This window comes from Microcaecilia unicolor, chromosome 12, assembly GCF_901765095.1.
Source record: "Microcaecilia unicolor chromosome 12, aMicUni1.1, whole genome shotgun sequence".
Classification (NCBI taxonomy): Eukaryota; Metazoa; Chordata; class Amphibia; order Gymnophiona; family Siphonopidae; genus Microcaecilia; species Microcaecilia unicolor.
This window is the reverse complement of record NC_044042.1, coordinates 29,952,193-29,975,110: the sequence shown is the minus strand read 5'-3', so window position 1 is coordinate 29,975,110 and position 22,918 is coordinate 29,952,193. Positions and strand designations below refer to the sequence as shown.

The following is a 22,918-nucleotide window of genomic DNA, read 5'->3' as shown; positions in this document are numbered from 1 at the left end:
AAGGGCCAGATTCTATATAAGGCACCTAAAAAATCTGTGCAGTAAACATTTCCACCTAAGCATATTCTGTAAGTGGTGCCTAGATTTAGAGGCACTATATAGATGTCAGGAAGTATTTTTTCACGGAGAGGGTGGTGGACGCTTAGAATGCCCTCACGCGGGAGGTGGTGGAGATGAAAACGGTAACTGAGTTCAAACATGCGTGGGATATGCATAAAGGAATCCTGTGCATAAGGAATGGATCCTCAGAAGCTTAGCTGAAATTGGGTGGCGGAGCAGGTGGGGGGAAGAGGGGTTGGTGGTTGGGAGGCTAGGATAGGGGAGGGCAGACTTATACGGTCTGTACCAGAGCCGATGATGGGAGGCGGGACTGGTGGTTGGGAGGCGGGAAATACTGCTGGGCAGACTTATACGGTCTGTGCCCTGAAAAGGACCGGTACAAATTCAAGGTAAGGTATACACATATGAGTTTGTCTTGGGCAGACTGGATGGACCATGCAGGTCTTTTTCTGCCGTCATCTACTATGTTACTATGAATATGCTTAGTCGATATTATAGCGCCTAAAAGTAGGTAAATCTATTTACACCAATGAAAACGTATAAATCGCTGCGCATAGATTTACACACACTGGGCCATATTCTATAACAGCATAAAGTTTGGAACGCCCTACCTATAACCATGCCCCTTTATGCCTGCACACATTAAAATGTAGATGCAGTGCGTTACAGAATACGCATAGGGATTTGTGCACTTAAATTATAATTATTGCCAAATAGTGCTCATTATTTATTTATTTATTAATTTGTTACATTTGTACCCCGCATTTTCCCACCTATTTGCAGGCTCAATGTGGCTCACATAATACCATAAAGGCGTTCACCAGGTGGTAGATAACAAATATAGGTTGCATAGTGGTCGAATGAGGTAGGTGTGTGTCAGACACCTTGAAGGTCGAAAGGGGATGAAGATTGTATATTGCTTGTCAAATGCTGTTATCAATGCTGATTGGCTTCTTAAGCCAATTAAGTTATGCTTGTTGTTACAGAATATGCTTGGAGTTTGGCACAGAACGTTAGGCATGCGCTATACAGAATCTAGCGGTAAGTGCTAATTAGCAGTTAGTAGTTACATGTGGATCTGCCCTACACCCCTATTCTATAATCTGTGCACCTAACTTATCGCGTGCACAACTCCAAAGGGGACATGGCCATGGGAGGAGCATGGGCGGGTCAGGGAGGTGTTCCCAGGATTTAGGCACGGAATCATAGACTACTGTAATTTCCATGCTTAACTACCATTAGTTGGGTGCAGGTATAAATGCTCCAATGTTCTGTGCGAAACAATCTTTCTAGAATAGCAGCTTAGCACAGATCATTCCGGCGCCTAACTTTGGTCAACCTATACAGAGTTCCCCCCTCAATGACTTCACTCCTATGATGAAAAAATAGGCAAAGAAAAACAAATAAAATGAACGTTCTCGGAAACAAGAAACAATACAAAACCAACATTTCTGGCTGCCTGTAACAAAACAGTGTTTTTTAAGCCTGTAAACTGCATTATTTATTGAAATGTGTTTCTCTAGTTTGGCCAGCAGATGGTTCGTGTTTATGTTTAAAGTTGTTACAGAGAAATGACTGTTTTTTTCTTTAGTCTAACACAGATAGGAAATAAGATGCGGTATACTTTTTAAAACCGAGCTGTGCTGGGGATAGACCCTCTAAGTGGCTGTGGGGTAGCCTCAGGCAGGTGGCTAGGCATTTCATAACACTGCCCATCCCTAATTTCAACATGTAAAAGCTGCCCAAACCTTCTAGAACTCCAAGATGTGCTAATTAACAATTCTGTTCCCCTAAAGTCAAAGAACAAAATCTACCCCTAGAATTCTCTGACTTTTTGCATTCACAAAGAACCTTCGAGACACAAATTGAAGAAAGCAGTGACAACCTGGCTTTTTAAACTTTGCATTTGCTCAGCTTTCCCGCTCTGACACACACTGTAATCCCTCCTGCCTTCCTTTTCTCTTTTTCTCCTATGCTGCTTGTTACAGTTGTGATAATAATTTTCCTTTTCTTGACTGAAACTTTTTATTGGTACTGTAAACCACTGAGCGACACCGTTAGTTGTTTTGGCAGTATGTGACACCCTAATAAATGAAATAAAAAATGGAGTTTCTTGCTAACCCGCCTAAGCCCTGTTTTCGTTTAGTTCTGGCTGGATGGGGAAATAAATAACTCATAGCTCAGGATGCATAAGGCTGCAAGGTTACATTTTTGTGGCCTGATTAACAAAGGAAATGTGTTGCAGTCCATTTTCCTTTGTTGTGCTTAACCCTCCATTGCCCCAGGTACAAAACAAAAAAAAATTGTTTGTGAGTCCACTAGGGACAGAGAAAGTGACTGTATATAATATATAATATGTACCACAAAAAGGCAATATATCAAATCCATGACCCTTACCCTCTCTAACCAGTTCCCTTGGGACAAAGTGTGACTTTTGGACAGACTCCCTAATTAGCTGCTGTTGGACATACAGGTTTATAAGGTCTGTCTCTGCTGCTCTTTTTTTTTTCCATCGTGTACATTTCTAAAATTGGCTCTTCCTGTTGTACATGAAAACATTTTTTACATATATCTTTCTCAGTGCTGTATGTACTTTAGAAAAGGCTCAGAGCTGGCCAAGTTGTTTATAAAACATTTGCCTAATTTTACACTGACAGATCTAAAGATCTGTTTACCCACCCACACAGTCTATACAGATTTAGTCTTCCTATGTCCAAATGCTGACTGGTAAAATAGCAACTATAGAAACAGAGAAAATGAGGGTAGATAAAGACCATACTGGCTATTATTATTATTATTATTATTAGCATTTGTATAGCGCTACCAGACGCACGCAGCGCTGAACACCTGATACAAAGAGACAGTCCCTGCTCAAAAGAGCTTACAATCTAAATAATACAGACAGACAAGACAGTTACGGGTGAGGGACGTAATGGGTGAGAAGGGAGGAAGGGACAAGGGGAGGGCAATTGTGGCTAGGAGCCAAATGCAGCAGCGAAAAGGTGGGTTTTCTGCATAGATTTGAAAACAGGTAAAGATGGAGCTATTCCAGGCATAAGGTGCCGCGGGAGAAAAAGAGCAAAGCCTGGAGTTAGCAGTGGAGGAGAAGGAGGACGACTCTGCCCATCCATATCAACTACAAATTTCTACAATCCCTTCCTTTCCATCAGAGATCATATGCGCCTGCCCCCTGCTTTCTTGAATTCAGATACAGTCCTCCTCTCCACCTCCACGAGGAGAGAATCCACCACCCTTTCTGAAAGAAATATTTCCTTAGATTGCTCCTGAGTTTATCCCCTTTTACCTTCATCCTATGAGTCCTTGTTTCAGAGCTTTCACTTGAAACAGGTGCGTCTCCTGTGCATTTGTGCCACAGAGGTAATTAAGGGGCTCAGTTTCAAAACAGAAAAACGTCCAAAAAGAGGCACAAAGCAACATATGGACTTTTTTTTGTCAAAATGTCCAAATTGTTATTTTCATTATTGAACAAAGCAAAAATGTCCAGGGCTAAAAGTTAGACGTTTTAGTCTAGACCTGTTTCAATCATGACTAAATCAGAAAAAGGTACCCTAAATGACCACTAGCGGGATTAAGGCATGACCCCCCCCCCCCCCACCCACTCCCTTTAGTGGTTGCTGACTCCCTCTTACCCCCCAAAGAAGTGAAAGAAGCAGTACATAATAGCCTCTATGACAGCTTCAGATGTTATGGCCTGTCCTATTAGAGCAGCAAACAGGTCCCTGGAGTAGCCTAGTGGTCAGTGCAGTGCATTGAAGAGTAGGGGACCCAGGCCCATATCCCACTCTAATCTTTACACTTGTGGTGGAAAGTGTGAGCCATCCAAAATCCACCAAAAACCTACTGTACCTACATATAGGTGACACCTGCAGCCACATGGGCTATTGTAGTGGTGTTTAGTTGAATACAGTAGGTGTTTGGTGGTTTTTGGAGGACTCACCATACAATATAAGGGGGTACTAATGAGATGTGTACCTGGGACCTTTCATGTGATGCCCACTGCAGTGCCTCCTAGGGTGCCCCAGTGCTCTGCTGGGATGTCTGTGTGGGCAGTCTATTGAGAATGCTACTACCCCCCCCCCCCCCCCCACCACCACCATATATCCTAATGGCTTGTTTTTGTGTTTTTCCCTTGGACTGTTTTTTGAAAATGGTCCAAAAAGATAGATGCACAGCTGCTCCTTGTTATTTAAAGCAAGTCATCTTACCCTCCACTGCCTCGGGTACAACTTAGACTGTAAACCTTCTGGTAATCTAAAATCTAACCTTGATCATTTACAATTTCTTAACCACTAACTTTGGGACACCATACTCGGGATAGACAGTTTCTATTTTCATAAGCTGAAAATACAGCAAATATCTAAACTGCATTGTAAATAATTGTCTTTCAATGGCTACTTTGTCTCAGGAAGAATCTTGAAAATGTTCCTTGTCTGAAGGAAAAAAAAGAGGGCTTTGTTGTTAAAGAAACCCCAGCTCTGCTACATTGTATTTCTTTGCCATTATAGATGATGCAGAAAGCAAAAAATGTACAGTGTGGCTGAGAAATCTCATCCCAGAGGTATTGCCATTACATTCCAATGCAGCAGTGTCCACATGAGACCACATAGCATTAATCAAGTGCTCCTGCTAACTCCAGTCTTCCATGGAGGAACCACTCAATGCACGAAAATGACAAAGTTATTCCAGAGAGCAAAGACTGATTTCTGCAAGCACTGGTGCTACCTGCATAAACGTGCTTCCCCCTCCCCCTCCCAGGAACAATTGAGGCAGTCTTATATATCCCTAATTATATGGGGAGGGGAGGGGTTTGGGGCATTCTGGGATGGCACCAGTTACATGTATAATCTATCTAGTCTATTTTCAGCCCGTAGTGGGCAGATAATACCACTGAAATGTAGATGGTCTAGATGTTTGAAATCATATTTTGTCCTTCTAGTGACTGTATTAGACCTGAAAAAAACTGGACTGTTAGGGGTCCTTTTACGAAGCTGTGCTAAAAAGTGGCGTGCGACATATGGGTTTCCTGCACACTGAGGCCACTTTTAGCATGGCTGTAATTTCTTTTTTTTTTCCCCATTAGTGGCCACACGCTAATTTCCCAATTAGCACATAGTCATTAGCGCAGGAGCCTTTACTGACACTTATTTTGAAGGTGATAGGGGTTCCTGTGCTAATCCTGCACTAATCATTTAGCACATGCCAATTCCTACGCACTAACCAATTAGCACAGGGCACGCCTACTCTCCTCTGATATGATATGATAGAGGCATTTAAATATCTCAGGGGCATTAATGTACAGGAAGTGAGCTTTTTTTCAAATGAAAGAAAACTCTGGAATGAGGGGCATATGATGAAGTTAAGAGGAAATAGGCTTAGGAGGAATCTAAGAAAGTATTTGTTCACGGAAAGGGTGGTGGAAGTGTGGAATGGCCTCCCAGTGGAGGTCATGGAGATGAGGACTGTGTCAGAATTTAAGAAAGTGTAGGACAAGCTCGTGGGATCCCTTAGGAAAATGAGGAGTTAGTGGTTATGGAGGATGGGCAGACTGGATGGGCCATTTGGCCTTTATCTGCCGTCATGTTTCTATATTTCTTTGGTGTTTCTAGGACATAGACTGTACCTGTGTATTACATAAAAGTAAGGTGCTAAGATTTCTGAAGAGCTACTTTCAAACCCTGTATAATCCCAAGTTGTTTTCTAAGCACCTACACGAGCTCATAAATCACTATTTTACATGCTCATAAAATGATCCCAATTATGATAAAAGCCATTTCATTCAGAAGAAAACCAAGGAACCTCTGCAGTATAAACAATTTGTATTTAAAGGAAAAGGGGAATTATTAGTCGCTGCAGGCCATTGCTTTTTCCAGCAGGATTTTAGAAGTTTGTTCTTGCCAAGGAAAGACAATGTAAATTCATGGTGAATCATGAAGATATTTGGGGTTTTCTAGAGGAATTACAGAGCATTACAGAATAGGAAACATCCTGGCTATTCATCTCCATCTCCGAATGTCTCGTTTTCCCCCTCCTGTGGTAAACCATCAGGAAACTTTGCTTTCTCCATCTATTTGCTGGAGACAGACAGAAAATGTGCAAGCGCCATGCAATACTGCTGCTATAATCAGCCAGGTACACGTATAAAAACTCGTTGGTGTATGTGTAAGGCCTCAGGAATGCCTCCATATTAATGTCCTGGATCAGTATCAATCTGTTACATCAACAAATTGTACAAAAAAAAGTCCAATAACTATAATTTTACCATATAATGCTGATCACTGGGACAGAGTCATATACAGAGAGCATTAAACCACAAGCAGGGCAGTGCTGTGTACGTAGGAACTAGGACCAAACTGCTTGGCTTTGATATCTAGAACACAGCCAGCTACAAATGTGCAGATTCCAAGGCCAGGCCACGGGCTGTTATGAGCACTCCAGAGGTGCCAATGTGCAAAATGCTGACAAGACAGTAGGCTGAATTTAGATCTCTAAATCTGAAGTGTTTTGGGTCCTTCTCCCAGATTCCCTTGGTTTGGATCAATGGTTCTCAACTCCGGAAAACCTGACACCCAGCCAGTCAGGTTTTCAGGATATCCACAATGAATATGCACGAGATAGATTTTCACACCATGGAAGCAGCACCGTGCAGATTTCTCTCTTGCATATTCATTGTGGATATTCTGAAAACCTGACAGGCTGGGTGTGTCCTGAAGAAGTGTGGCTGGACTTGCAACTTATCAGATTACCAGGGCCGTACAAAGAGCTTTAATTCAATTGTGAGTTGTGTGTCAGCTACGCCACTTTTTCCACTGCAACTTTAGTCCATGAGCTGGTAATGTCACACCTAAATTATTGTAATTCTCTGCACAGAATAAACTGTCTGTAGGCTCCAGTATTTACAAAATACAGTGATGAGTTTCTTTACCAATGCTGAGAGGGGAGATGCTATGACATCACTTCTGAGAGATAACACTGACTGTCAGTCACTATGCAATGCCAATTTCCGGTCATCCTTATTTTTACAGTTTGGCATGAACTAGATTCAGAGTATCTAGAGTCCTTGCTACATGTGTATATAGCAGCTCATGTACTACGATCAGTCTGAATGGCTACTGCTGGCCCTTTCAATCTCCACCTAGGCTTATGGCTACAACCTGTAATTGAGGGGGTTTTTTCAGTGATTGCTCTAAGCCTGTAGAACTTTTTGCAGAAAGAATAGATTTGTATTTTTTTTCTTCAGTTGTTTGAAAACCTGTCCCTTTGTGAGGCCATTTGGGGCAAGTGAGTGGAGGAGTGGCCTAGTGGTTAGAGCACTGGTCTTGCAATCCAGAGGTGGATGGTTCAAATCCCACTGATGCTCCTTGTGATCTTGGGCAAGTCACTTAACCCTCTGTTGCCTCAGGTACAGACTTAGATTGTGAGCCCCCCTGGGACAGAGAAATATCCAGAGTACCACACATTGCATAACTTATAAAATAAGATTTCTTGTCTTTAAAATTCATAATTCTGGCGAACCCTTCTTTCTTGATTCCTGACCCCTTACTATCCCTTGAGATTACTTAGATCATCTCAGCAAAATCAACTTATAGTCCCCTCCTTTTGAGAAATTGTCTATGATACCACCTGACACTCCATTTTTCTGTTCAAGGTCCAGAACTTTGAAATAAGCTACCCCACCACCTTAGCCTATCATCCTCTCACCAACAATTCAAATCAGACAAGAATTTTCTTTCTTTCTGATGCCTATGGCTAATATAGTAGCCTCTAGCTCTGCTGTGGGGACACCCACGACCAGCCTTACACATTTCCCTCCCCCCCCCCAATATCAAATATTGTAGTTTGATCCCCCCCCCCCCCCCCCGCTTTGTCTGTCTTTCTGTCTTCTACTATATTTTCCTCTAAGAATGTAAACCCCTCAGACAATATGTTTGATGGGTGGGGTAGAAACCCCAAATACACTTGGAACTTGGAAAAGGCTGAATGAACACATCTTAAATTGACATATCAATGCTTCTATCATAATGTTTCATCTTAAAGGTATCATCACTGCTTATAATATTATGTAACTCGCTACGTCTGTTAGCTTCCATTGTAAGCCACATTGAACCAAACACATTTGGAAAATGTGGGATATAAATGCTGCTATAAATAAATAAATCTTATCAAACGTGTGACTTGAACGTTCAACAGCATCTGATCCAAGCAGGATGTAAACAAGCACGAAGAATACACTCCAGTTTAGATAATTTAAAAAAAAATTGAATTATGAACGTACGTAAAAAGATACACAAATGGACAGTAGACAGGGTGAAGTCCTCAGCCTTCTGCTCACCATTTTCTAGCTTAAGCTAATTCAACCTCTTTCAGTTCTTCTTTCTGCTTATGATGAATGGAAAGGATGTTACGAAACTTGCAAAGAAAACCCAGAGCAGAAGTCTGGTGACGACTGACTGCTGCTATTTTTGTTTAGTTCTTTTCTAAGTGTAGCCCTCTCTTTTCGCTCATAAGAAATCCCTGAGAAATCTTGATGAGAAAATACATTACACTACACAGGCACTTCCAGTCATGGAGATACATTCAGCAGGGATCCTGATTTCCAGCTGACTGGCACATTCTGGAGGCTGTCTCTGCAATCAGGGGAGTAGATTCCATGTCTGGGAAATGAAGCAAGTTCTGGTGCCCAAAAGCATTCAAATAATTCATGGAAAAAATGTTATGGCAAGAGTTCTCATAGCCTGGTGACAGCTGGAGGCTTTGCAAGTGGTGACAATCTAAGAATGATGGAAACGAAGACATACATGAGCCTTTAAGATCCCAGGGGTCCTTGAAATACTGCTACCTCTAGCATCTGCTTTTCAAATATTATGCAAGATACAGAGACATACTACACTCCCTTAGCAGTTGCTAGCAAATCAATCCTTTGACCCAGAAAAAAGTTCTCTACTGGTAAGTAAACAAGGGGTACCTATTCTCTCTTTCTTTTGTAAAATGTTTTTTTTTTTCTTTTTAAAATCCTATTTTTCTTGTAAACATAACTTGCAAACATGGAGTGTCCTGTTTTTGAGTTGTTTGCGTCCTGTTTAACCATTCCACCTGACTCCTGTTTTTTAAAACGTCTATCATACCCTCCTCGGTTATCTTTTCTCCAAGCTGAAAGACCCTAACCCAGTGATGGCGAACCTTTCAGAGACCGATACCCTCATGAACAAAAGCAAACGCCAGCACTAGAGGCTGTTAGCGCCATACTAGCGCCGGCGTTTGCTACTGCCCCATTAGAGCCCTCGAGCACATGAAACAATGCGCTCGAGGGCTCTTTGCGCAAATAGCATGCAAATGTATGCTAAACAGGGCTCAGCGCATTCATCCCCAATGATCAGCGACCAGTGCACCAAAGATTGGGTCGCTGGCCGCGGCAAACCCTACGCCAGCTCCGAGCTGGCGTTAGGGTTTGCCGATCGTTGGGGAGGAATGGTGAATCCTGTCCACCATGTAGTTGTATGCTGGCAGGCCACAGTCCCCCCCCCCCCAAGGCAAACCTACAAACAGGGGGCTGGAGGTCCGGTGGACCTCCGGTCCCCCTGACAATCCCAGCCCCCCAGGTTCAGAGAGGGCTGGAGATCCGGTGGGTCTCCAGCCCCCCCAAACCCCCCGAAATTGGTCCATGGTGGTCGTGGCAAAACCCCCTTCCACCCAGTCACCCAGCGAGCGACGGGGGGGGGGGGGCTGGAGGTCCGGCGGACCTCCAGCCCACCCCAACTCCCCCCCTCAGCATTGTCCGAGCAGTCCCTGGTGGTCTAGTGTTAGGACAACCCCCTCCCGTCCCCCCTACCTTCAGTTGGAGGAGGGACGCAGCCTGCCTCCCTCCTCTTCTTTGGGTTGACGCCGCCGCAAAATGGCGGCGTCCAGCCCCGCCCAGTGCATCTTGGGATGCACTGGGCGGGGCTATAGACCATGTAAGGGAATCGCCATTTTGCAGCAGCGTCAGCCCAAAGAAGAGGAGGGAGACAGGCTGTGTCCCTCCTCCAACTGAAGGTAGGGGGGCCGGGAGGGGGCCAGGAGGGGGTTGTCTTAACACTAGACCACCAGGGACTGCTCGGACAACGCTGGGGGGTGGGGAGTTGGGGTGGACTGGAGGTCCGCCGGACCTCCAGCCCTCCCCCGTCGCTCGCTGGGTGGCTGGCTGGGAGGGGGTTTTGCCACGACCACCATGGACCAATTTCAGGGGTTTTGGGGGGGCTGGAGACCCACCGGATCTCCAGTCCTCCCTGAAGCTGGGGGGGTGGGATCGTCGGGGGGACCGAAGTGACCAAACAGCAACCCAAAATCTAATTATTGATCGCAAAGTGCCATTCCCCCTCCCCCTCCCTCTTAGTTCCAGGGTCCCCTCCCTCCCTCCTCCCTCTCAGTTCCAGGGTCTCCGTCCTCCCTCCCTCCCAGTTCCACAGGATCCCCTCTCCCTCCCAGTTCCAGGGTCCCCCCTCCCGTCTCCCTCCCAGTTCCAGGGCCTCCCCTCTCCCTCTGAGTTCCAGGGTCGTCGTCTCTCCCTCTCTCCCTTCCTTCTTTCAAGTTCCAGGCCTCCTCCCTCCCTCCCTCCATCTGAATTTTAAAATCTCTTAACGTACCTGGTCGGGGTGAGGCCTGGGACTGAACTGAGAGGGCCCAACTTCTTCAGCTGACGCTCCAACAGGCACCGCAGGCAGCCATCATGCACTGGCTGTTCAGCTCTGCAGCCAATCCTCCTCTCGCCTCTCACGTTGCCCCTGGAGTAGAACCCCAGAGGAGCACAGCGACGTGAGAGGAGGAGCCGAACAGCCAATGCGTGATGCGCTTCCTTTTAAAAAACATTTTTGCTTTTTCTTTTTGTAGCGGCCACTGCTGCGAGCGCTGCCATTACAGGCAGCTCCGCTCCGGACCGAAGGATGGAGGGAAAGTGGCTGGGCCCTGCGTGCCATAGGTTCGCCATCACTGCCCTAACCTGTTTAACCTCTCTTCATAAGGGAGGTGTTTTATCCCCTTTATCACTTTTGTCACCCTTTTGGAGAGAGGGAAAAAAATGACCAAAAAGAGAAACAAGTAAAAATGTGTATTACTGGCAGCAGAAAAAAAGGGCAGTCGTAGGATTGCCAACTGGCTCCAGGTCTTCAGAACAGATAAGCCAGTGCTGGTTTTATTCCACTCCCTGCATGGACTTGTAATCTTGTGTTTCTTAGGCAGGAGAACTACAAGGTCCCTGCACCTAGTGGGGTAAAACCAGGACATTTATCAGCCAGTTGCCCCCCCCCCCTCATTCAGCCCACTCTCAATGAATCGTCATGCTTTCAGCTCTCACTTTGCTGCTATTTTTTTTGGTTCTCAGTTGGATAAAAGCGATACACATTTTCTTTAACGTGTCTCTTATTGCTACATGGGCTGTGCCACAGGTTTTGCTATGAGTAGGCAGTGAATTGCAGTCAAGTTTACTTTTCTTTGCTCCTGCCTGTCAGCAATCGTTGTCTAGGGTTGGTCCCAGGTGCAGTTCGCAGAGGCAGTGGGTTCTCAAACAATACACAGTCCACACGGGTTTGGATATATATGCACACATATATACCTCTTGCAGCACAAACCCAAGGCTTCTCTCCTCCTCTGAACCAACACCCTATCCTTTCTTTCTCTTACTCTAAACACATACCCAGAGATAGCCTTGTACCCTTTTACCTGTACCAAGCGCTGTAAGCCTATATATATATCTGCAAAAATATAATATACTTTATATATATCCAAACCCGTGTGGACTGTGTATTCTTTGAGAACCCACTGCCTCTGCGAACTGGACCTGGGACCAACCCTAGACAACGATTGCTGACACTGCCTTGCTAGTCGCTTTCTCTCTTCAAACTCCAGACTTTCCTACCTTAGGGAATCTACCTCCTTCCTCTTACTCTCTCTTCAGTTGCTCTTACTGTCTCTGAATGGAGGAGACCCTCCAATATACAGATGTTTTACTCTTGACACACCACTGGAAATGAAAACCAGATTTTTCGCTCTCTCAAACTTGGTTAGTCATAAACTGGAAATGCTCCTGAAACCATAATTGCTGTACTGTGGTAAACACACAGCAAAGTGTGTGTGTGGGGGGGGGGGGGGGGGGATGTAAGTCTCATAACTTCTTACAAGCGTCCTGCATGTAGGCACACCTGTCCTCCAGTTATGGGGTTTGCTGTAACTGCTAAGATGTTTTACAAACCTCAGTCCTGATTAATCTTTGACAGATAAAAAAACATTTGTGGTCTTAGACAATCCACACCAATGTTTTATGATCCACTTCTTAACAGTTTGGTCTTGTTGCTTCTTTGGTCATGACTATTCTAATTGGGAGAATGAAAATGTGCCAATCAAATGTATTACGCAAAAAAAAAACCAACACAAAGGGCCTTTAAAAACAAAAGGGAACACACTGTTTGTTTGTGTGCGTGCGCTTTGTACCGCGTTCCATTTGAAGGAACATATCACCAACCTTTGGAAAGACTCAACCTTTTGAAATTAGTTTGTTGAAGCCTCCTTTGTCATTGGTTTGACCCCTGACGCAGGTGCGGTAGCACCAAAACACGGCCCGTGTTGGGTCTCTCTTCAATCAAAGTCTATTATTAAAGGATATTTTAATGAAAGAACTGTGTTCCCTTTTGTTTTTAAAGGCCCTTTGTGCTGTTTTTTTTTTTTTTTGCTTGGTCTTTTTCTGTACTTGGTTCCCTCTCTTTGTTACATTACAAAATCAAATGTATTACATCATTGTGCAGCCAGGACTTAGGGCATTCTGTCCTTCCCCTCTCCTGCTCTTCAGTGGATGTTTATTTCTCTTAACCTGTCTCAGTGAAATCGCTCTAGTGATTTGAGGCTAATGTCAAAAATGTGAAGGGACGAGTAACTCTAATTTGGAAGCATCTCACTACCAACAAAATATAGCAAAACCCTGGAATTTAACATCACAGAAAGTTTGCCAGAAGCAGCTACCCAGCCACTCTTCCTTCCTGCCAGAGTAGAGGATGCTTGACTCATGTCTTAAAGACTAACACCTTCAACTCCATGCTAGGTTCTGGCAATGAAGCCTTTTCAGTTACTTCAGGTGGACGTGGACCACAACCGAACTACAGAGGGGAAAAGGAAACTGGATGGAGATGAAAATGATAAAAGGGATGGGACGACCAGCTTATGAGGAGAGGTTAAGAAGGCTAGGACTCTTTAGCCTGGAGAAAAGGCGGCTGAGGGGTGATATGATAGAGGTGTACAAAATTTTGAGAGGGGTAGAGAGGACAGATGTGAAGCGTTTGTTTACGCTTTCTTCAATAATAGAACCAGGGGACACAAGATGAAATTAGAATGTGGTAGGTTTAAAACAAATCGGAGAAAGCTTTTCTTTACTTAGCGCGTGGTTAGACTCTGGAACTCATTGCCGGAGAAGGTAGTGACGGCAGCTGGCCTTGCTGAGTTTAAAGAGGGTCTGGACAGATTTCTGAAGAAAAAGTCCATTGATCGTAATTAAATTTTGGGATTTGCCAGGTTCTTGGGGCCTGGATTGGCCGCTGTCGGAGACGGAGTGCTGGGCTTGATGGACCTTTGGTCTTTTCCCAGCGTGGCAGTGCTTATGTACTTATATACTCAGTCCAAAGCTTGGACATGTGTCTAACACACCAGAGACATTCAGCTCTGAAGATATACTCACAAAATGCAAAAGAGCGGGCTAACAAGCCAATAAATCTGCTTACCTATTTATTTATGTTAACTAACGGATAGATCTAGGCGGTGCACAAATTTAAAAAAAAGCAACACAAGGAAGCGAGGAAAGGAACTACAATATGTTGATAGAAAAGTGTCACATTCATTCATCCAAATGAGGCTAAAACAGCAACGAGGGTTTCCAGGCAAAGGGAGTACGAGGGAGGGAGACAGTTTAAGCGCAATACAGAAGAGAACTGAACCTACATCAGCAAACATCCTCTGTGGTATTAAAGGCCTGAAGGAAGGGCCAAGTTTTATTGGCTGGCTTAAATATTTTAAATGAGGATTCTGCTCCAGTATCGTGTGGGAGGGAATTCCAACTGAAAGGAGCAGCGAAATAGAATGCCTAGTAGTTTCAAGAATGGCTTGTTTCGGGTTGGGAAGGACTAGACAAAAATCGTTTAGGGACCTAACGCATGGGAGAGTAAGGGATGGTAAGGTTAGATAAATATTGTGGAAAACCTTACCCTTTGAAGGTAAGGGTTAGTAGCTTATGAATGATTCTTTGGCTGATAGGAAGCCAATGGTATTTTAGGAATAAAGGGGAAAACATGATCAGATCTCCTAGCATGGCAAAGTAGCCAATATTGAAGTGTCTGGAGTCGCTTAAGTACATATCATGGAGATCCAAGGTAAATAATATTACAATAATCTATTCTAGAAATTAATAGGGACAAAATGAGTGAGCCCCAAGGGCTCTGTTCTCTCACCTCTTCTCTTTAACATTTTCTTAGCCCTCCTGCTGCTCTCATTCAATCTCACGGCATTTCTATGCGGGTGACATTCTACTCCTTTTTCCTACTAGTCCATACTCCCTTTCCATCCAACCATTGCAAGACTGTCTTTCTGCAGTTGAGAAATAGCTTCTCGATCACAGGATGGCACTGAATAGGGAAAAAAACAGCAGCCTGTTGGTTTACTGGAGGAAGCCCTAGTCCAAATGTGGCCCTAAATCTGCTACTTAGGTGTTATATTAGATTCTCATCTGACATTTACATCCCAGATATCCAATGTTTGTAAACCCATTTTTTTTCATCCTTAGGCAGCTGTGTTTGGTTAGAAAGTATTTTGATTAAACGCAGCTGCCTAAGGATGAAAAAAAAATGGGTTTACAAACATTGGATATCTGGGATGTAAATGTCAGATGAGAATCTAATATAACACCTAAGTAGCAGATTTAGGGCCACATTTGGACTAGGGCTTCCTCCAGTAAACCAACAGGCTGCTGTTTTTTTCCCTATTCAGTGCCATCCTGTGATCGAGAAGCTATTTCTCAACTGCAGAAAGACAGTCTTGCAATGGTTGGATGGAAAGGGAGTATGGACTAGTAGGAAAAAGGAGTAGAATGTCACCCGCATAGAAATGTCGTGAGATTGAATGAGAGCAGCAGGAGGGCTAAGAAAAATGTTAAAGAGAAGAGGTGAGAGAACAGAGCCCTTGGGGAATCCCAAAGGTTAGGGACCGGGGTGTGTATCTATGTTTCCGAAAATATCCCATGTACTGTCCTTAGATCTCCAGGACTAACAATAATGGGATAATGCCCTTGCCTGCTGCAGGGAGCTGGTGCCATTAGCGCTATCCCCCCCCCCCCCCCCGGTGTACTAAGCCACTCTAGAGGCTGCCGTGTGGCAATGCCAACACAGCCTATTCAAAGTGAACGGGCTGTGTAGGCATTTGCGCAAGGTAGCCACTAGCGCAGCTTAGTAAACGGGGGGGGGGGGGGGGGGGGGGGGCATATGTTTTTTTTATTCAGTCCATTAGCAGAAACAATTTGGAACCTTATCAAAGCTATTACAACACATCACAATATAGAAACTAAATTCAAACACATCTACCCATCAAAGTCTGAAAAAGAAAACCGTTTTACTTCCAAATAACCATGTACATTTCTTTTAATAAGATTAGGTAAATCCACATTTATGGTAAAAGGAGACTAATAGTAGTAGGGAAAGGGAAATGGGACTTGATATACCACCTTTCTGTGGCTTATTGCAACTATGTTCAAAGTGGTTTACATATATTCAGGTACTTATTTTGTACCAGGGGCAATGGAGGGTTAAGTGACTTGCCCAGAGGCACAAGGAGCTGCAGTGGGAATTGAACTCAGTTCCCCAGGATCAAAGTCCACTGCACTAACCACTTGGCTACTCCTCCACAAGACAGAGGTATATGGGACAAAGTACTTGTTAGGTCATTTTGACTGCATTAGTTACATTGTGTTGCTACAGACCTACTTGTTCTGGTTTGTGTAGGCATAGCTGGACATAAGAGATTTATCTCCAAATTGTGAAACACTTCATAGAAAACAATACAATCTTATCTTGGAGCACTTTTGACTTTTCCACAGTGGCAGAGGTTTACAGCAAATAAAAGACCCCCCCAGAGCAGGGAGATCCACTGCGGAAGAGACTGGTGCAACTTTGAGGGAATCCTCTCCTGCCCTGGGCCTCCCTGAACTGCAGGGACTGCCTGGGTGGAATTCAGCCCAACGCCTTTCCAGTTTTCAGGACAGGGTAACTGTGCCCGTATGGCATCAGACTATGAGCAATACATTTGGGGACGTTTCCAAACCAATTTCAACTGTACAGAACCTCCTCTCAACTTTTTCTTCATGCAAGATCTAATGAGAACTAGAAAAGACAGTGGTTACCACTGTAGCACCAAAGCCAGATTATCCCATTTGTTGTACGAGAAAAAGCAGCATACAAGCTACCGCTTTTAGAGCACAGGAGCTTAATGAATTCAGTCTCTCCCTGTTGCGTCTGTTGTTATTTTATAATTAATTGCATTTAAACAGACTTGTAAACATCCATCCTCCCCCAGCAGCCATGGTCATCACCAGCTCATTACTTGCCTTCATATCATACAAGCAAGGGGCAGAAGTACAAGTTGTTAACACTGATTTCCTTATTCCACATTTTACCTCTTCTTGAGAACACTTTTTCCTGCATCTCTCAGTGAAGAAGAACATACTGAACCCATTCCCATCCCGAACAATTGCCAATGTGTCCTAAGCCAATGTAACCTCCGTGGGTTGGCAATATGCCACAATGACCTTATAGAGCCCCCTCCTTTCACCACATCTTTCAGTTATTAACCCCTCCTTTCATACAAAACTATCCTGTCACCTACCAAAAAAAGCATAATCCAGTCAAAATTCAGTCAGCAGTTTTTTTAAACACTGACCATCACGAGCAGAATGAGACCCCGCTATTCAATGCCGAGATGTGTGTTAAATATTGGCAGCTGAACAGAGTGTGTCAAATCGCCAGTCCTTATGCTGGTCCATATAACTCTTGTGTCCATGTCACCCCTCCCACCCTCTTGGCAAATAAATACGTCCTCTCCCAGCCTCCCCCTCCAATAAGACCTCCCTTCCCATCCTCCCCCTACCTCCTGACAAGTAAAGTCCCCCCTCCCACCCACTCCCCGTCAGAATTGCCCCCAAGTACCACAAGACGACCATTAGAGGTGGCACCAGCCGCTTTTACCATACAGCCACTAGTGGAAGAGAGTGGAATTTGCTCCTACCCTCATTGGCCAACTGGACCACTAGAGAGTTCAGGTAAGCCTAGGGGGTATATCCTAACTGTGAAGGGGTGGGAGGGTGATTGAACTTGGCCGGGGAGGGGGGTTTGGAAGGGAGGAGGAAGAGGACAGCAGAAGTGTGTGCCAGCCGATATCCAGTGTCAGCACCCACGTAGTTAACCGGACTTTTTATGTGGTCCTACATGCCCCGTTAGCTATGTGGGTGCCAGCACTCAATATTGCCAGCAGCCGCATAACTGCCAGCTCCGTCACCTTTTAACGCCCCTGACCTGCCATTGACCCCCTGATTATACAAAGGTCACCAAAATTGTGTGCAAAAATTTAGGCGCAGCCCCAATTTGTGTATGCAATTTAATAGAATAACGAGCCAATAATTAGTTTTTTATTATTATTATTAGGATTTATTTACTGCCTTTTTGAAATAATTCACTCAAAGTGGTGTACAGTAAGAATAAATCAAACATAACAATTATTGGCACTTTAATTGAGGATTCTGCGCCTCAAATTTACGCACGACCCGAAAAAGGGGGTGCAGAAATGGGAGGGTCATGGGCATTTCGGGGGCGTGGTTTTGAGTTACATGCATAACCATAGAATAATGGTGCTCCACACTTAAATTTAGGCGTGGGCATTTGTACCACGTTTCAATTGGTGGAAATGGTGGCACCTAATTTTACGCGTGACCTGTCCACTTAATCTTTATTCTATAAACCATGCTGAACTTTAGGAATGGCTCATAGAACACTACTTAAGTGGGGGAACTGATTTTTTAGGAGCCATTTATAGAATCTAGTCCTGAGTGCTGACATTCGGCGGCACTGCATGGTTAAGTGTGTGAATATCGGCAGCTGGATGAGCACAAGCGATTTAAATGAGCAGCAGCCTGTCCTACCTGCTTAAATCACTTTGAGTATTGGGCAGAATGCTAATAAACTGGTGATGTTACCAACCCCTCTTTTCCAAAGCCTCGAACTCTTGCTCCCCAAAATTAAAAACAGTTTTCTTTTTCTGGACATTATTAAAAATGAGCTGGTCTCATCCTAAAAACAGTAGAACACAATATTGCTGCAGTTCCAAGAAGCCATTACATGGAGGCAGGTGCAATATTAAAACAGAGAGGCATTTCTTTAAGTGCAATAACAGCCATATAAAACCACTCACAACCCTCAATTACGGGAACCCAAATTGAAACATAGGCTTAAATTGTCTGCAGTGCAACTGCTCACACCTTTTTCAGTAGTAACTCAAGGTGAGTTATGTTCAAGTACACTGGGTATTTCCCTGTTCCTGGAAGGCTCACAATCTAATTTTGTACCGGAGGCAATGGAGGGTTAAGGGGTTCTTGTACTAAGGTGCGCCAAAACGTGGCCTGCGCTGGTATAGTCCATGTGTATTGGATGTGCGCAGGTCCACTTTTCAGCACACCTGCAAAAAAAAAAAAAGGCCTTTTTTTTTGGCCGAAAATGGACATGTGGCAAAATTTAAATTGGTGTGCATCCATTTTGGGCCTCAGACCTTACCGCCACCCATTCACTTAGTGTTAAGGTCTCACGCATTAACCGGGCAGTAGTCATTAGCATGTGTACAATGCCAATTACCGCCCGGTTTGCGCCGCATGCTGGAAAATAAAATGTATTTTCTGGTGTGCGTTAGCCGGGCAGTAGTTCTGATTTGGCATTTGTTGGGCGTATGTACCTGAATGTGACTCACCTTGAGCTACTACTGAAAAAGGTATGAACAAAATATAAATAAATAGAGATGAAAGCAGATTATAAGAACTGCAATGTCATTTTTGGGCTAGTTTTACAAAGCTGTTTCTGCATGTACTGTAAAGCATGTGTTATATGAGGAAAAGGACTCATACAATTATATCATGGTATACACATGTACAAAGTAGGTATGTCTATGTTTAGAAACTCCCCCCAGATTCTGTACCAGTTGCCCAAATTTGGGCATAGATTCCAGATCCGCAAGTAAACTAATTAAGTGTTAACAAGCACTTCATTGGCAATAATTAGGGGGTATGTGTGGATCTGCCCTATGTCCTATACTATAACATGCGCACCTAAATTTCATACTGCCCGACATTCAGTGCTATTTAACCAGCTATCCGCAAATATTCAGCAGGGGATAGCCGGCTATCTGTTGGGGCTGGTTCTGGCTGCCTATGTTCCCTTTATAAAATAAACTGATATTCGGGCTATCGTGTTATCATTTTCATAGGCTTAAATAATCACAAATCTTTACAACAAATGAGCCTGTAAATATTGTACTTAGAAAGAAAAGAAAAATAATTTTTTTTTAAAGACCTCAGCGGGGTTATCTAATGGAACAGTATATCTTTTGTCCATGCAGCCAATACTCCGTCGTCACTGGTCTTGTTTTTTATATATTTATTTTTCAGAAGAGCCTCCGGAGCCGATATTATTAAGTTAAGTTTCAGCTATATAATAATTAAACGTGTGCTTATATACATTGAAAACTTTGATGGTAACTGAACACAGGGCCACCGAGAGACTAGGCCAGGCTCGGGGCAAGGCTGCCCCCGCCTCCGCTTCCCCATCGCTCCCCCCGCCGCTGCAGTCCGCGGTCTCACCTACCCGCCTCCACAGCTCCGGGCCCCCTGCATTCAAGGCGGCAGTCGCAGATTGCCTCTCTTCTGGCCTTCCCTCCCTGTGTCCCGCCCTCGTCTGATGTAACTTCTGGTTTCTGCGAGGGCGGCACACAGGGAGGGAAGGCCAGAAGAGAGGCGATCTGTGACTGCCACTTCGAATGCAGGGGGCCTGGAGCCAAGGAGGCAGGCAGGTGAGACCGGGAACTGCAGCGCTGACGGCCTGACCCTGGTGCAGGGCCCCCCTTGGAGGCCCGGGCCCAGGGAATTTTGTCTCCCCTGCCCCCCCCCCTCTCGGTGGCCCTGACTGAACAATATCCATTCGATAACCCCTTTGAGCCATTTATAAAATGGGCACTATCGAGGCTTCGTCTATAGTCACCCAGTTATAAAGCGTCCCCCTTTGTGCAAATTTTTATTAGTCATTTCAGGGATCTTTAAAAGGCCAGTTAATATTTCCTGTAAAAGACCAACCCCCTGTTTACAAAGCCACGCGGCAATGCTGACGCAGCCCATTCAATGTATATGGTCTGTGTCGGCATTGCATACCAGCAGCTGCTAGCACAGCTTTGTAAACAGGGGGACACGAAAGGCGAATGTGCCACAGTGGCAAGGTGCCCTTGCAACATGCCACTCTGCTCGCCATTAAAAAATCACTGCAGATGTCTGTAGAAATATGGAAAACCCAGTCACGTCCACATAAAAGCAAGGGATCTGATGGTGAAGCATCCCTAGGACGCTGCAGCTCTTCAGTGATCTGACATGTACAAGGACATTTTAAGACAGAAATTATAAGGGAAACAGATTTCCCCTTCTCTCTTGGCATTCACTGAATGCAGGTAGAGTCTGATTCAAGTTTATTTCAATATAACTAAGTATATTCAAGAATATTTCAGGAATCCTGTGGGACATACTGGATATCAGAGTGATATTTATGGTTTGGTTGTAACGTCTGTGTGATCTGCAGGAACGTGTAACGTGTATTCATTTATCAAGACAGATGCATTCTTCAACATTTCATAAAAATTGTCCATGGTCTTTTTATAAATGCTCCTGTGGAGCACAAACTGTCTGAAAAGGTTCAAAGGCTCAGCCACGAGGAAGCTTTCTGGAAGACGAACGCTCTCTGGGATGCTCCTGTTGCCGATCATGAAGTGGTATAGCTTCTTTTCATGTAGACTCTTCTCCAGGTATTTGAGCATCTCTCTCAATCGTGCATCCAGCTTTTCAAAGCTCCAGTTCGGAGCGGGTCGAGCAAGCAGCAGATGCAGGAGCACTGTCTTCAGGTGGTAGTTAGTTAGACCACTTTGGCCAGTTAGAGTAGATTGCTTCCCATGTAGGAAAGCCAATATCTGAAGGCAACTGAGGTGACATGAATTCTCAGGAAGTTTTTTCGCCATTTCTTTAAGAAATCTTCTCTCGTAGACAGTGAAAGAAAGCAACCAGTAGGTACTGGAAGAGAAGTCATTGAGAAGTCCACTGTTGGGGAAGTGGGATATGAAATAAACATCTGAATCGTCATATTGTACCACCGGAGTTAGGTTCAAGGTGATGAACTTCCCAGAGCGGAATCTTATTTTCAGGGCTCCTGGCGCATCCAGGTGACTGAATGTTACATCAAATTCATATTTGTGTGAAATTTTATTCCAAGCTTTCGTTATCGCAATCTGAAACCATTTCATGACTTGATCTGTGTCCAGATACTGAGTGTTCTTGGAGCACAACAAAACTTCCATGTCACTGTTCAACTTTGTCTCACTGCTTTTGCTGTGGAGAAGGCATAGCATATCTTCTCCTAATTTTGTCTTGTCACAGATGCACCCTTTGGCTTCCTCGTCTGGTCTGCACACTTTGACCTTCCCATAGCCTTGTTTATCTTCGGGGCTGGATTTCACAGAGTCCCATATTTCAGATCGAAAATGGTATGGTTCTGGAGGAGCAAAAGGCACAAGGAGATCGCATACCAATGGTTTATTCACTCTCCAATTTTCATACATGCTTCCGACACCTACACTGTCGTCCACTTCCATATCAGTATCCCGATTACACACACTTCTCAAGGCCTCTAGCAAGTCATCAGCAAAACCTTCCACAAACTCCCGGGTCCTGGCGGCATCATTGGTTGTGCTTCTGATGAATCTCTCATAGAAGGTAGACAAAGCTGTCTTGTTTGGAAGGGACACCGCTTGGAAAATATTTCCCCACAGGCTCATGTCATCTTCCTCATTGTTGGGCTCCTGCAAATGGCCATCTTGAAAATCTTGTCTCCAGATTTCAATCAATAAGAAGATGACCATTGATATGGTGCTCCAGAAGTCCCAAGGTAGCTTATCCTCCTTCCCTTTTCCTTCTAGATTCATATTTGCTTCAGCATCTCTCCTTGCGATCTCCTGTTCCAACCGCAGCTGCTCAATTCTAAGATTTTCTTCGTGCTTCTTTAGCTTTTGAATGATCTCCTTGTCACTCTCCTGAAGGGTTGTGTTTTCCCTTGGAAAGAGAAGTGGATGGTTGACGATGGCTGCAACCACCACTAGACACACCCTAAAGAACCCAGCTGGCATGGTGATTTTCTTCCTTCAAAAGAAAAATCAAGACATTATTAGTTTTAGGACACAGAAATTCAACGTCACATAATAATATCAAATGGAAATAAGTATGGTAAAGTTTGACCATATAGTCAGGGGCTAAGGCTTTCTACAATAGTCTTGACATCCTTTCAGATGATGAGCACAATGAAAATGTGTAAGTTGTCCACAATGAACCAAAAAATATAAATTAAAAGACATAGAGGGGCATAATTGAAAGGGACGCCCAAGTTTTGCTGAAGATGTCCTCGCAGGACATCCCTGTGAAGGGGTGGACAAACCTGTATTGTCAAAACAAGATGGACGTCCATCTTTCGTTTCGATAATATGGTCGGGGACGCCC

The 22,918-nt window shown here is 44.3% G+C and overlaps 1 protein-coding gene across 2 annotated transcripts in view; it reads right to left on the bottom strand.

The window, feature by feature from the left end:
• Positions 1–20,530: 20,530 nt before the first annotated feature.
• LOC115482273 (inositol 1,4,5-trisphosphate receptor-interacting protein-like) overlaps positions 20,531–22,918 on the bottom strand; it is a 32,284-nt gene continuing 29,896 nt past the window's right edge. For both annotated transcript variants that reach the window (XM_030221939.1, XM_030221938.1), the window contains exon 2: positions 20,531–22,564. In XM_030221939.1, coding sequence (XP_030077799.1) covers positions 20,923–22,551 — 1,629 coding nt within the window. In that variant the 5' untranslated portion in view covers positions 22,552–22,564 and the 3' untranslated portion in view covers positions 20,531–20,922. The remainder of the gene's footprint in view (positions 22,565–22,918) is intronic.